The sequence below is a fragment of the Tupaia chinensis genome, unplaced genomic scaffold, assembly GCF_000334495.1.
Source record: "Tupaia chinensis unplaced genomic scaffold, TupChi_1.0 Scaffold000335_1, whole genome shotgun sequence".
NCBI classification, from domain to species: domain Eukaryota; kingdom Metazoa; phylum Chordata; class Mammalia; order Scandentia; family Tupaiidae; genus Tupaia; species Tupaia belangeri.
The window spans coordinates 768,320-780,524 of NW_006159829.1; the positions used below are offsets into that span (position 1 = coordinate 768,320).

The window sequence follows — 12,205 nt, forward strand, 5'->3', positions numbered from 1 at the left end:
CCCCCCCCAAAAAAAAAAGATTAGAGCAGGAGAATGTGACCATGAGTTAGAGGAACAGACCATTTGTGATCCATTCTCACTGCATTTGCATTAAACTCATGGGCTAGTGTGCCCACAAATCGTCATTGCTGCTTTTTGTGTAGTTGTGAAGTAACAACTGCACACGGGTCGCTCAGCCCACGCGATGTGTCTGTACATTTCTGAACCTTGTTTTCAGAATAAACAGGCCATTTAGCAAACAAAACACTGAGAGAGATGAAGAATGTCCTTGATGGCTCATTAAAAGACTGGACATAACTGAGGAGAGGATCTCTGAGCTTGAAGATTTAACAACAGAAGTTCTGAAAACTGTAAAACAGAAAAAAAGGCTGGTAAAAATGGAACAGCATATCCAAGCATAGCAGAACAACGGCAGATAGTGAAACACAAACACAGCGGCCACATCAGAAGGGGAGAAAGAGAAAGGAACAGGAGAAATATTTGAATCAGTAATTATTAATGTCAAACATAGAAATGAAATTAATGTCAGATACACAAGCACAGATTCAGGAAACTCAGAGAATATGAAACAGAATAAATGCCCAACAAGCAAACATAAACCCCACCCCACCCCACCAAAACACACACACACACACACACACACACACAGACTGTATATCTAGGCATTATTATATTCATGCTGTAGAAAATCAAAGATAAAGAAGAAAACTATATTCATTCACTTTATATAAATGTCAAAGGCTCATTGTTTTTTTATGACTGAGTAGTGTTCCATAGAATGTATGTGCCATATCTTTTCAATCCACTCATCTGTTCTTGGACATTTGCGTTGATTCCCTGTCCTAGCAATTATGAATAGTGCTGCAATAAACATGGATGTGCAAGTATTTTTCCAAATGAAGATTTCCCTAATCTTTGGATCGATATCTAAGAGTGAAATTACTGGGCTATATGGTAGTTATCTTTGTACGTTTCTTGTGGAGGGCACTGCATACGGAAGCCATCTTGAGCTATCCACCATCTTGGAAACCATTAGGCTTCACTTCCTCACTGAGCAAACCATTTCTCAGAAATCATGTGACCAACTGTTCTCCCCGGAAGTGGTTGGGTTTCTAGGCAATGGGAGAGATCAATGATTGGTTCATGCTGTTCTATCTCATTTGCATTTTGGGCAACCAGTTGGTGCCCACCAGCTATATATAACTCGCTATTTCTCCTCAATAAAGGGAAGATGGAGGAAGAAGAAGACTTGATCAGCATCGCCTATTGTGTGTGCGAGTGTTTGTCCCGTCTCTCACTCCCTCCCCCAGGGAAGCTGTTTGAGTGTCCCGCGGGTCCGGGCAGTTTCTGAGGAAACTCCATATTGTTCTCCACAGAGGTGGTACTTATTTACATCCCCACCAACAGTGAAACATTCAATAGACACAAAAATGAAAAGTTATCTGTTGATGATAATGTATATAGTAATATTTTTGACTTGACTAATATGCACCATGCTTGTGCTGAGAAAAAACATGTTGTACACTGTAAAGATGTATAATGATTAAATGTAAATTTAAAAAGTTAGAAAAAGAACAAAAAGAAAAAAAAAACTAGAGGAAAAATATCAGAGAAAAAAATCTAGAGGAAAAAAGTGTTACATATAGAGGAGCAAAAAGTTAATAATTATGCCTGCCTGAGAGCCAGGTGATGGTGCAGTGGGAAAACATGATGCTCTGTTATGCTACCTCACAGGAAAGACTCCCCCTTCAAGTTCTGAGACCTCCCTGAGTATGCATGGAAGGATTTGACAAAACCCATCACTCATTTATGGTAAAATCTCTCAGTAAAGTAGAAATACAGGGAAAACCTTCTGTATCCACACAGTGGATTGTGGCATCAGGGCCATGTTGGGGGTGGTATCTCTTTCTTGCTCATGGACTAAATAAATAAACAAATTCTTTTTAGAAGAACTACATCTCACGTCTCAGAAACCATGCAAGCAAGAAGAGAATGGAGTGAAACTTTCTAAATTTTGAAAGAAAAAAATCAACCTACCTGAAATTCTGTATATGTGAAATTATTCTTCAAAATGAACAAAAATAAAGACTTCCCCAAATAAGCAAAAATAGAAGACAATTTTTTTCAATAGAGCTGCTTTGCCAGAAATGTTAACAGTTCTTCAGAGAGAAGGAAAAATTGTAAAAGATCAGGAACTCTTATCTTCACTAGAATAGGAGGAACCTACAAAAGGAGTAAGTTCAGGCAAAATAAAATCTTTTATTCTTCTTTATTGATCTAATACTTTGTTCAAAATAATAAAGGAAAAATTATTTGATGATTATAGCTTATGTGCAAGTGATGTGAATGAGTGATGACAGAAGGGATGGAAGGGCAGAATGAAGAATATTTTGTTATAATTAGGTACTTGCAGTACTTGTGAAGCTGTATGATATTATTTGAAAGTGCAATTGAATTAGTTGTAAATGTATATTGCAAACTCCAGGTCAACCATCACAAAAAGGTTTAAAAAGTATAATTGATAGTAAGAAAGGAGAGAAAATAAAATTGCATAAGGTCCTCAAATAAAATCACAAAAGGGTCTATCCAGAGTGAAGCAGCAGTACTGCAATACACTGCAATGCTGGAAGCCATAGGGAGTATCAAGGTTCAGTTCCTGGGTCAAACTATACATGCCAGCTGTGCACATGGATTCCTGTGGTTTTGTTTTGTTTTGTTTTTAGAGAATTATTTTATTTAGCTTTCTTTCTTTCTTTACTTATTTTTAATTAGACCAGAGAGGGACAGAGCAAGAGAGAGAGAGAGAGAGAGAGAGAGAGAGAAAGCTATAAAGCAAAAGTCACCAGGTCCAGGACTTGAACCATGGTTGGCCATGTGGGAGTCCAGCGCCCTTAACCACCACACCACCTGCTGGCCCCAGGATTCCTGTGGTTTTGGATGGGAAGGCTAGGAGTAGGAGCACAGTGTGATATTTGTGAAGGTCTTTGTCTCTCTCTCTCTCTCTGAGAAATAAATAAATAATAGAAATTACAGAACAAAATCACTCATGAACTTGCATGTAAAAGTCCTCAACAAAATATTAACAAATCTAATCCAACAATGTATAAAAAGAATTATATACCATGACTGAATAGGATTTATTCCAGGTATTCAATGTTGGGTCAACATTCAAAAAAATCAATTAATGGGAACCAGCAAATGATGTAATGTCATCTGGACTCTCACACAGTAGACTGTGATTTGAGTCCTGGACCTGGTGACTTAAACTCATGTCGGGTGCATGTGTGTGCATGACCAAGATCCTGAGAGGAGAATGGAGGATAAAGGATTGTGGTATGGCCATCACCCCTGCAGAGTGATTTCTCTCTTTCTGTCTCTCTGTCTCTCTTTGACTTTCCAGTGAGCACATGTGCCTTATAGTAATAAAAAAAAAAACTCACTTAAAAAGTGTGATTCATTACATTAACAGGTTAAAGAAGAAAAATCTTGTGAACATCTTATTAGATGGAGAAAATGTATTTGACAAAATTAATAATTCATTTTATGTAAAATCTCTCAGTAAACTAAACATACAGGAAAATCTTCCTCAATTTCATAAAGAACATCTATGAAAACCCTAAAGCTAACGTTATACTTAGTGGTATAGAAACAAGACATTATACTTTAATGGTGAGAAACAATAAAATTTTCTGTTAAGAGCAGAAACAAAGCAAGAAGGGCTCCTCCTCCTACTCCTTTCAACGTCATACTGGAACTCTTAACCAATGTGATAAGACAAGGAAATGAAATGAAAAGTGTCTAGATTGGGAGGGAAGAAATAAAACTGCTTACATGTGACATGATTGTCTAGGTAGACAATCTGAAGTGATTAACAAAAAACTCCTTAAACTAGTAAATGACTATGTCTAAATTCCAGGATACAAGGTTAATATATTAATACAAAAGTCAATGATTAGTCTATATATCAGCAAGGAATAAGAGGGATTTGAATTAAAAAACCCAATACAGGGCCAGTCTGTGGTGTGATGGTTAAGGCAGCAGAGTACCATATAGTCTACTGTGTAGTTTGAGTCTTGGACATGGAAGTTTGAAAAACATGCTGGGTACATGTGCATGTGTGCCCAAGATCCCCAAAGGAAAATGGAGGAGATTATGGTGTGGCCATCTCTCCTGGGGTGATGATTTCTCATTTTTCTTCTTTCTCTCTGTCTATTGTTCTCAGGTGAGCACATGTGCACTATTTCAAACAAACAGACAAACAAGTAAAAAACAACAACAAAAAGCAATGAAAAAAACCCACAATACTGTTTTTTTCTTTTAATATTTATTGTAATTTATAATTTACTTATAGTCATTACACATCTTTGTAGGTTACAGAATGGAATTTAAAAGCATGTATATGGTGTGTAATAAACAAAGTGAGAATATAAACATATTCATCACCTTCAACATTTTACATTATGCTGTGAACATTCAAAACTCACTCCAATGGTTATTCTGCAAGTATGTGCTGAATTGTCTATGATATTCTTTACTATCAGGTGCAGTTCTTTTTATTTCTCTCTCTCTCTCGCTATATATATATCTATATTTATCTATATATATAAATAATTAAAATTTTTTTTATACATTCAATCACATATGTCACTTAGCTTGTAAAGTGAATGCTCCAACATGAATACATTTCTCACCAGTTCAGTTGGGGATATCATCAACAGATAATAACCCATTTCTGTGTCCCATAAATGTTTTGCCTCTCTATTTTTCTCCTTAATGTCTTTCTTCACACTCTCCTTCTCCCACCCTCTTCCCACACTGTATCTGGTATCTATAACCATTTTCTATGTTTCTATATCCTCTAATCATTTCAGTTTCGGTCATAGAATGTGGACAGTCAGTATATATTAAGTAGAGACATACAATGTCTCTCCTTCATAGCCTGGCTTGGTTGTATCAGCAGTACATTTCCCATATTCATCCACCTTCTGTCAAAAGCGGCATGTTTTTTTTTTTTTTTTTTAATGGATGAGTAGTATTCCATAAAATATATGTGCCACACTTTTTCAATCCATTCTTCTGTTCGTGGACATTTGTGTTGATTCCATATCTTAGCCATTGTGAATAATGCTGCAATAAACATAGATGTGTCCTTTGGATAGATACCAAGGAGTGGGATTGTTGGATCATATGGTATTTCTATTTGGAGATCTTTGAGGAATCTCCATATTGTTCTCCGCAGTGGACAGAACAATTTACATTCCCACTAGGCAGTTGTAGGAGAGTTTCCCTTTCACCACATCCCAGCCAGCACTTATCTTTTTTTGGGGGGGGTGGGTGGGAGGTTTTTGCTCTAGGGTGTGTGAGCCCACCAGAAAGACAGAGAGAGACAGAGAGACAGAAAGTGAGAAATTATCACCCAGGGGGGATAGCCATGTTGTAATCCCTTCTCCTACATTCTCCTCTCAGGATCTTGGGCATGCACGCACCAGCGCCTGGCTTGAGTTTAAGCCACTGGGTCTGGGACTCAAACTGCGGTTGACTGCATGGGAGTCCAGTGACATAGCCATTATGCCAGCTGCTGGTCCCATCAACTTTTTTTTTTTAATCTTAGTCATTCTGACTGGGGTTAGGTGGTATCTCATTGTGGTTTTCATCTACATCTCTCTTATGATGAGGGATGCTGAGCATTTTTTCATATGCCTTTTGGTTATTCGTATGTCTCCTTAGAGAGTTTTTTTTCAGATCATTCTCCCATATTTTAATTGGGTTTATCATCTTTTTTTGGGTAAGTCAGTTGAGTTCCCTGGGTATTCTGGTTATCAGTCTCTTATCTGAAGCATAGTTTACAAAAATATTTTCCCATTCTGAGGGCTGTCAATTCATGTAAATTACTGTGTCTTTTTCCATGCAGAAATGTCTTAATCTGATGTAATCCAACTTGTCCTTTTTTGGGATTATTGAATGGGCTTTAGGGGTCTTACTTAAGAAGTCTTTGCCTATCCCAATGTCTCCCAGAGTTTGCCCAGTGTTTTCCACCAGTACTTTTATAGTTTGAGGTCTTAGGTTTAGATCTTTAATTCACTTTGAGATGATTTTTGTCAATGGTGAGAAGTAGGGGTTTAGATTAATCTTTGTGCAGGTGAACATCCAGTTTTCCCACCATTTGCTAAAGAAGTTTTCCTTTTCCCATTGGATTGACTAGCCCCTTTGTAAAAAATCAGTTGGCTATATGTTTGGGAGTTTATTTCTGGGGTCTCTATTCTGTTCCATTGGTCCACATGTCTATTTTTGTACCAATACCATGCTGTTTTGATTATCACACATTTATTGTGTATTTTTGGGTCAGTTAGAGAGATGCCACCCACTCCACTCTTTTTGCACGGAAGTGCTTTGGCAATATGAGGTCTTTTATAATTCCAGGAAAATTCTATGATTGTCTTTTTAGATCTGTGATGAATATTTCTGGTACTTTGATGGGAATTATGTTAAATATATAGATTAATTTGGGTAGAATTGCCATTTTGATTATATTAATTCTTCCTATTCAGGAACATGGAATGTTCTTCCACTTTTTGTGTCATTTTCAATTTCTTTCATTTTTTTAGCTTCTCATAATTTTCTTTGTGGAGGTTTTTAACATCTGTGGTTAGATTTAATCCTGGATAGCTTATACTTTTTCTGGCTGTGGTAAATGGAATTACTTTCTTCAGTTCTATTTCAGCCTGCCTGCTGTCCATATATAGAAATACTATAGATTTCTGTATGTTGATTTTGTATCATGCAACTTTACTGTATTCATTTATTACTTCCAGAAAATTTTCATGGATACTATTGGGTCTTCTATACATATAATCATGTCATCTGCAAATTGAGATAATATCACCTCTTCTTTTTCTATTTTTATGCCTTTTATTTTATTCTCTTTTCTGATTGCATTGGTGAGGTCTTCTAGAACTATATTGACAGGGAGTTGAAAAAGTGGGCATCTTTGTCTTGTACCAGTTTTTTTCCCATTCTGGATGATGTTAGCTATGGGTTTCTCATAGATAACTTTTATTGTGTTGAAGAATGATCCTTCTATGCCAGTATTGCTGAGAGTCTTGATCATGAAGGGATGTTTTAGCTTATCAAATGCTTTTCCTGCATCAATTGAAATGATCATGTAGTTTTTATCTTTCTTTTAGTTAATACGGTGAGGTGGACACGTTCCTGGACTCATATAATCTACCAAGAATGAGTCAGGAGGACATAGTAAGTCTGAATAGGCCCATAACAAGCCATGAGATTGAACCAGTGATGAATAACCTCCCCAAAAGAAAAGCCCTGGTCCTGATGGCTTCATCTCTGAATTCCACAAAACTTTTAAAGAAGCGTTAACCCTCCATCTACTCAAGTTATTTCTAAAGATCTAAATGGATGGAATTCTACCAAATTCATTCTATGAAGCCTCCATTACCCTTATCCTTAAAACAGATAAGGACTTGACAAGGAAGAAAAGCTATAGACCAATATATCTGATGAATATAGATGCAAAAATCCTCAACAAGAAACTAGCAAATCATATCCAACAACATATACAAAAGATTATACATTGGGAACCAGCAGTTAGCGTAATGACTATGTCGCTGGACTCCCACGTAGTCGACTGCGATTCGCGTCCTGGACACAGTGGCTTAAAACTCATGCTGGGCATGTGTGTGTGTGTGTGCCCAAGATCCCGAGAGGAGAATGGAGGAGAAGGGATTGCGGCGTGGCCATCCCCCCTGGAGAATGATTTCTCACTTTCTGTCTCTCTGTCTCTCTCTGTCTGTCTGGCAAGTGCATGTGCACTATAGCAAAAACCTCTCCAAACAAAACAAAACAAACCCCCACCCCCCCAATATGCCATTCTGGAAAGGTAAAACTATGGGGAAAGCACAAAGATTAGTGGTTTCCAGGGTATAGTGGAAGAGGGAAGAATAAATAAGCAGAGTATGAAGGATTTTCAGGGAAGTGACACTGTTCTGTAAGATATTATAATGATGGATTCATGCCATTCTACATGTGTCAAAGCCCATAGAATATACAACAGTCCCCAGACTTTTTGAGACTGGGGACTGGTTTAGTGGAAGACAACTTTTCCACAGATCAGGAGATGGAAAGGCAGAAATTATTTCCAGATGACTGAAGCTCATTCTATTTATTGTGCACTTTATTCCTATTATTACATTGTAATATATAGTGAAATAATTACACAACTAACCATAATGTAGTATTTGCAGCCACCCCCCAGCGCTAGCATCACCTCAGCTCCACCTAAGATCATCAGGCATTAGATTCTCATAAAAAATGCACAACTATGGGACCAGCAGATGGCATAACGGTTATGTTGCTGACTCCCACATAGTCAACAATGGTTCAAGTCCTGGATCTGGTGGTTTACAAAAAACTCAAGCCAGGCGCCTATGTGTGTGTGCCCAAGATCCTGAGAGAATGGAGGAGATGGGATAGTGGCATGTCCATTCCCCCTGGGGGAAGAGGGTGATTCCTTGATTTCTGTCTATCTCTGTCTCTCTGTCTCTCTCTCTCTCTCTGGTGAGCACAAGTGCCCTATAGCAAAAATCTCCCTAAAGACAAAAAAAAACCCCCAAAACCCTCAAAAAACAAAAACACAAACAAACAAACAAAAAACAAACCACAGCCTAGATAACCCACATGCTCAGTTCACGATAGGGTTTTTTCCCTCTACTGCTCCAGATCTGACAGGAGGCAGAGCTCCAGTAGAAGTGACTGATGGGGAGCAGCTGTAAATACAGATGAAACTTCACTCACTCACCCACATCACTCACCCTGTTACTGCCGGTTCCTAATGGACCACAGACTGCTACCAAGCTGATACTCTGGTTGAGGAGCTCTAGTACAACACAAACAGGAAACCTTTCATAAACTGAAGACTATGGATACTAACAATATATCCATCTAAGTTTATCAGTTGTAACAAATGTAGCAGTTTGGTGAAGGATGTTGATAATGGGAGAATATGGACATATGGGGCAGGGATGTGGGAATTTTCTGTACTTCCTGCTCAATTTTACAGTGAACTAAAACTGCTTTAAAAAATCTATTGGGACCAGCAGATGATGTAATGGTTATGTTGCTGGACTCCCACATGGCCGGCCACGGTTTGAGTTCTGGACCTGGCAGCTTGAAACTCATGCTGACATGTGTGCATGCAAGCTCAAAATCCTGAGAGGAGAATGGAGGAGAAGGGTTCACGATGTGGCAAACCCCCGGAAGGTGATGTCTTACGTCCTATTTCTCTGTGTCTCCTGCGAGCACATGTGCCCTATAGCAAAAAATCCCCCCCCCCCCAAATCTATTAAAAGACTCCAAGGCTTCCTTTCATCTCTTGATAAGCTGAAGGTCCCATTAATCTTGTTCCTCTCACTCAGAGGGGAGAAGAGGGAGGTCTCTGACCCCCATCCTGCACCCCACTTTAATACAGAATCCAGACTCCACAGTTGTTCTCAGCACCCACCTGTCAGCAGCCCTTGCAAGATGGGGGCTGGACACCTACCATCTCTCCTTGTACCTTGGGTGGGTGTCTCTAGCCCTGACCTCTGTCCCAGGTTTCTGTGACAGGTTCAGGGACAACTGCTTCCATGACGTGATCAGTTGGCCAGCACAGCCCCCCAGGCAAGATTTAAAGGCTTTGGGCTGAGCGTGGCTGGAGGTACCATCACAATGGCATTCAGGGCAAAGGCAGGTGTGGGGATGGTGGCAGGGTCCTGGCTGGCCCTGCCCAGGACACGGGCACTGGGCACCGGAGCCTCTATGAGCCCCAAGGGAGTGCTGCCCTTTGAAGCCATCCCCCAGTGTCCCCCCAACAAGTGGTTGAGGGTGCTGCAGATCTGGAAGGAGCAGAGCTATGAGAACCTTCACCTGGAGATGCACCAGGCCTTCCAGGAGCTGGGGCCCATCTTCAGGTAAAGCCCCCTCCCCCCGCCCACCCTGTACCCTCACTGCGAACACCCAGCATCTTCTGCTCTGCTGGCTACCCAGGACCTTGCCAGACACAGGGGTCCCAGCTGGGTCCCACGTTCTGCATCCTTGAAAGCAGTGGAGAAGGGCTGCTGGCCAGTGTCATTGTCACTGGAGACCAGGGCTCTTCATGAGGGGTGGTAAACACGGCGCACTGCTGGGGGACAGACTCGGAAGCACAAAGTTGGAGAGGCTTCAGGGTGACAGTCCGGAGGAAGGGAGAGGTCACAGAGGAGACAGATTGGCTTAGCTTTGCAGGGGGACCCAGCAGGGACCATGACCCCATCCAGCAGAGCTTTGTTTTGTCCCCAGGTGTGACGTAGGTGGGACACAAAGGGTGTCTGTGATGCTGCCAGAGGACGCAGAGAAGTTGCAGAAGATGGAGAGTCCACACCCCATGCGAACACGACTGGAGCCCTGGGTGGCCTACCGACAGCATCGTGGGCACCAATGTGGCGTGTTCTTGCTGTGAGGGGCCAGTCAGTACTGGGAGGGGGAGAAGAGCTGCCTGAATGCAGAGTGCAGGCCTGTGTGAATTGTCTCTGTATTTGCATTTGTATGTGTTTTGAACACACATGCAGGTGTGTACATGTGTGTTCGTATGTTTGTATAGATAATTGTGTACTGGGTCTTTGTGTGTCTTTGCAATGTGTGTATGTCATACATACATGCATGTGTATAGGTTTGCATTCCCCCTTTTGGAAAACCTGGGTAGGCACATGCATGTATGTAGATGTGCATGTGATCATCCAGCTGACCATGGGGAGTGTTGTTTGTGAGTGACTGTGGCTGAGTGTGCAAATCCCTGCACATCATTTAGCAGAGAATACCAAGGCCACCATGTGCTCTGGACTCTGTTTGTGGGCTCTTATGAGACACAGCTGTTTCCACCCGACAGAAGATGGAAGATGGAGACGCTTCTCAGAGATAGATACTGCTGACACGGTGGCAGTGTGCTCAGGGAGAGGAAGGACAGGGACCAGAGAGGTCAGCCAAGGCCTTTCTCCTCTGGGGCTGGGCTTGGGCAAGGAGGTCAAAGCTAGACAGAAGGTTTACCTCCTCCCCTGGAGAGGAGACCTCCCCACCCAGAGAGGACCTGTGTGCCTGGGGCATCAGCCAGGCATGGGACCTGCAAGCTCACATGAGTTAACTCAGTGGGACCCATGGCTCTTTAAAGTAGGAGCCCGTCTCAACCTCATTTTTGTTTCCAGTAGCCTGAGGCCACCCTGATATCATAACCATCAGGGCTCTCCATGGTTACTCCGCCTACAGTTTCTCCCAAGCATTCAGGTCCAACCCATTTGTGCCTAGAGTGGGTCTCCTGTAGACAGAACAGGGCTGTGTTCTTTTCATCCACTCAGCCCATCTCTGTCTGGATCTGAGAGTTTAATCTATTATATTTACTTTAAAACAGTTACTGACAGAAAGGGCTTTACCTGTCACTTTCCCATTTGTTTTCTACACCCTTTCAGCTTTCTTGCCTCTCGTTTTCCAAATTACTGTCCTCTTTGTGTTCAGGTGGGGTTTTTTAAAAATAGTACAACATTTAAACTCCTTTCTTATTTCCTTTTGTTTATGATATTTAGTTATTTTATATGTCATTCCCATGAGGAATACCTTTAATCTCCTAAAATGATAACGCATTGAATTTATACAAGCTTAACTTCAATAATATACAAACACTATCCTCTTATGGTCTGTCCCTCCCTTCTCAGTTACTGATGTCAAAATATTACAATATCATCAATCGCATGTCCAAAAATGTAAAATAGTTTTTGAATGAATTAGTCTCTCAAATTAGGTAGAAAACAAAATGTGGGATTACCAGTCAAACACATAACAACAGTAGGTTCAGACTACTAATTATTGTTTCCAGTGTACTTACCTCGTAAGTATTTCTTCACATATCTCTGCAGAACTACCTAGGGCCCTTACATTTCACCTTGCGGGACTCCCTGATGCAGCATCTCTTGCAAGGCAGATCTTGAGCTCCCTCAGCTTTTGTTTATCTGGAAATCATTTCATTTCTTTAGCACACTTGAAGGACTTTTTCCCCCAGATATAGAATTCATGTTTGGTAGCTTTTTCTGTTTGATTGTTTCCTTTTTTGGTTTGATTGTTTTTTTTTCTTCCTTTTTTTAATTTTTTTTTTACATTAAATCACATATTTTAACTTACAAAGTGA

The 12,205-nt window shown here is 40.6% G+C and overlaps 1 protein-coding gene across 2 annotated transcripts in view; it reads left to right on the forward strand.

Annotated features, from left to right (window-relative positions):
• The first annotated feature begins 9,699 nt into the window (after positions 1–9,699).
• LOC102471986 (cytochrome P450 11B2, mitochondrial) overlaps positions 9,700–12,205 on the forward strand; it is a 10,009-nt gene continuing 7,503 nt past the window's right edge. Inside the window, exons 1-2 of one of the 2 annotated variants that reach the window (XM_006152090.2) lie at positions 9,700–9,965; positions 10,333–10,488. In XM_006152090.2, the coding sequence (XP_006152152.1) occupies positions 9,724–9,965; positions 10,333–10,488 (398 nt within the window). In that variant the 5' untranslated portion in view covers positions 9,700–9,723. The remainder of the gene's footprint in view (positions 9,966–10,332; positions 10,489–12,205) is intronic. The other variant, XM_027773302.1, reaches the window with a different exon arrangement.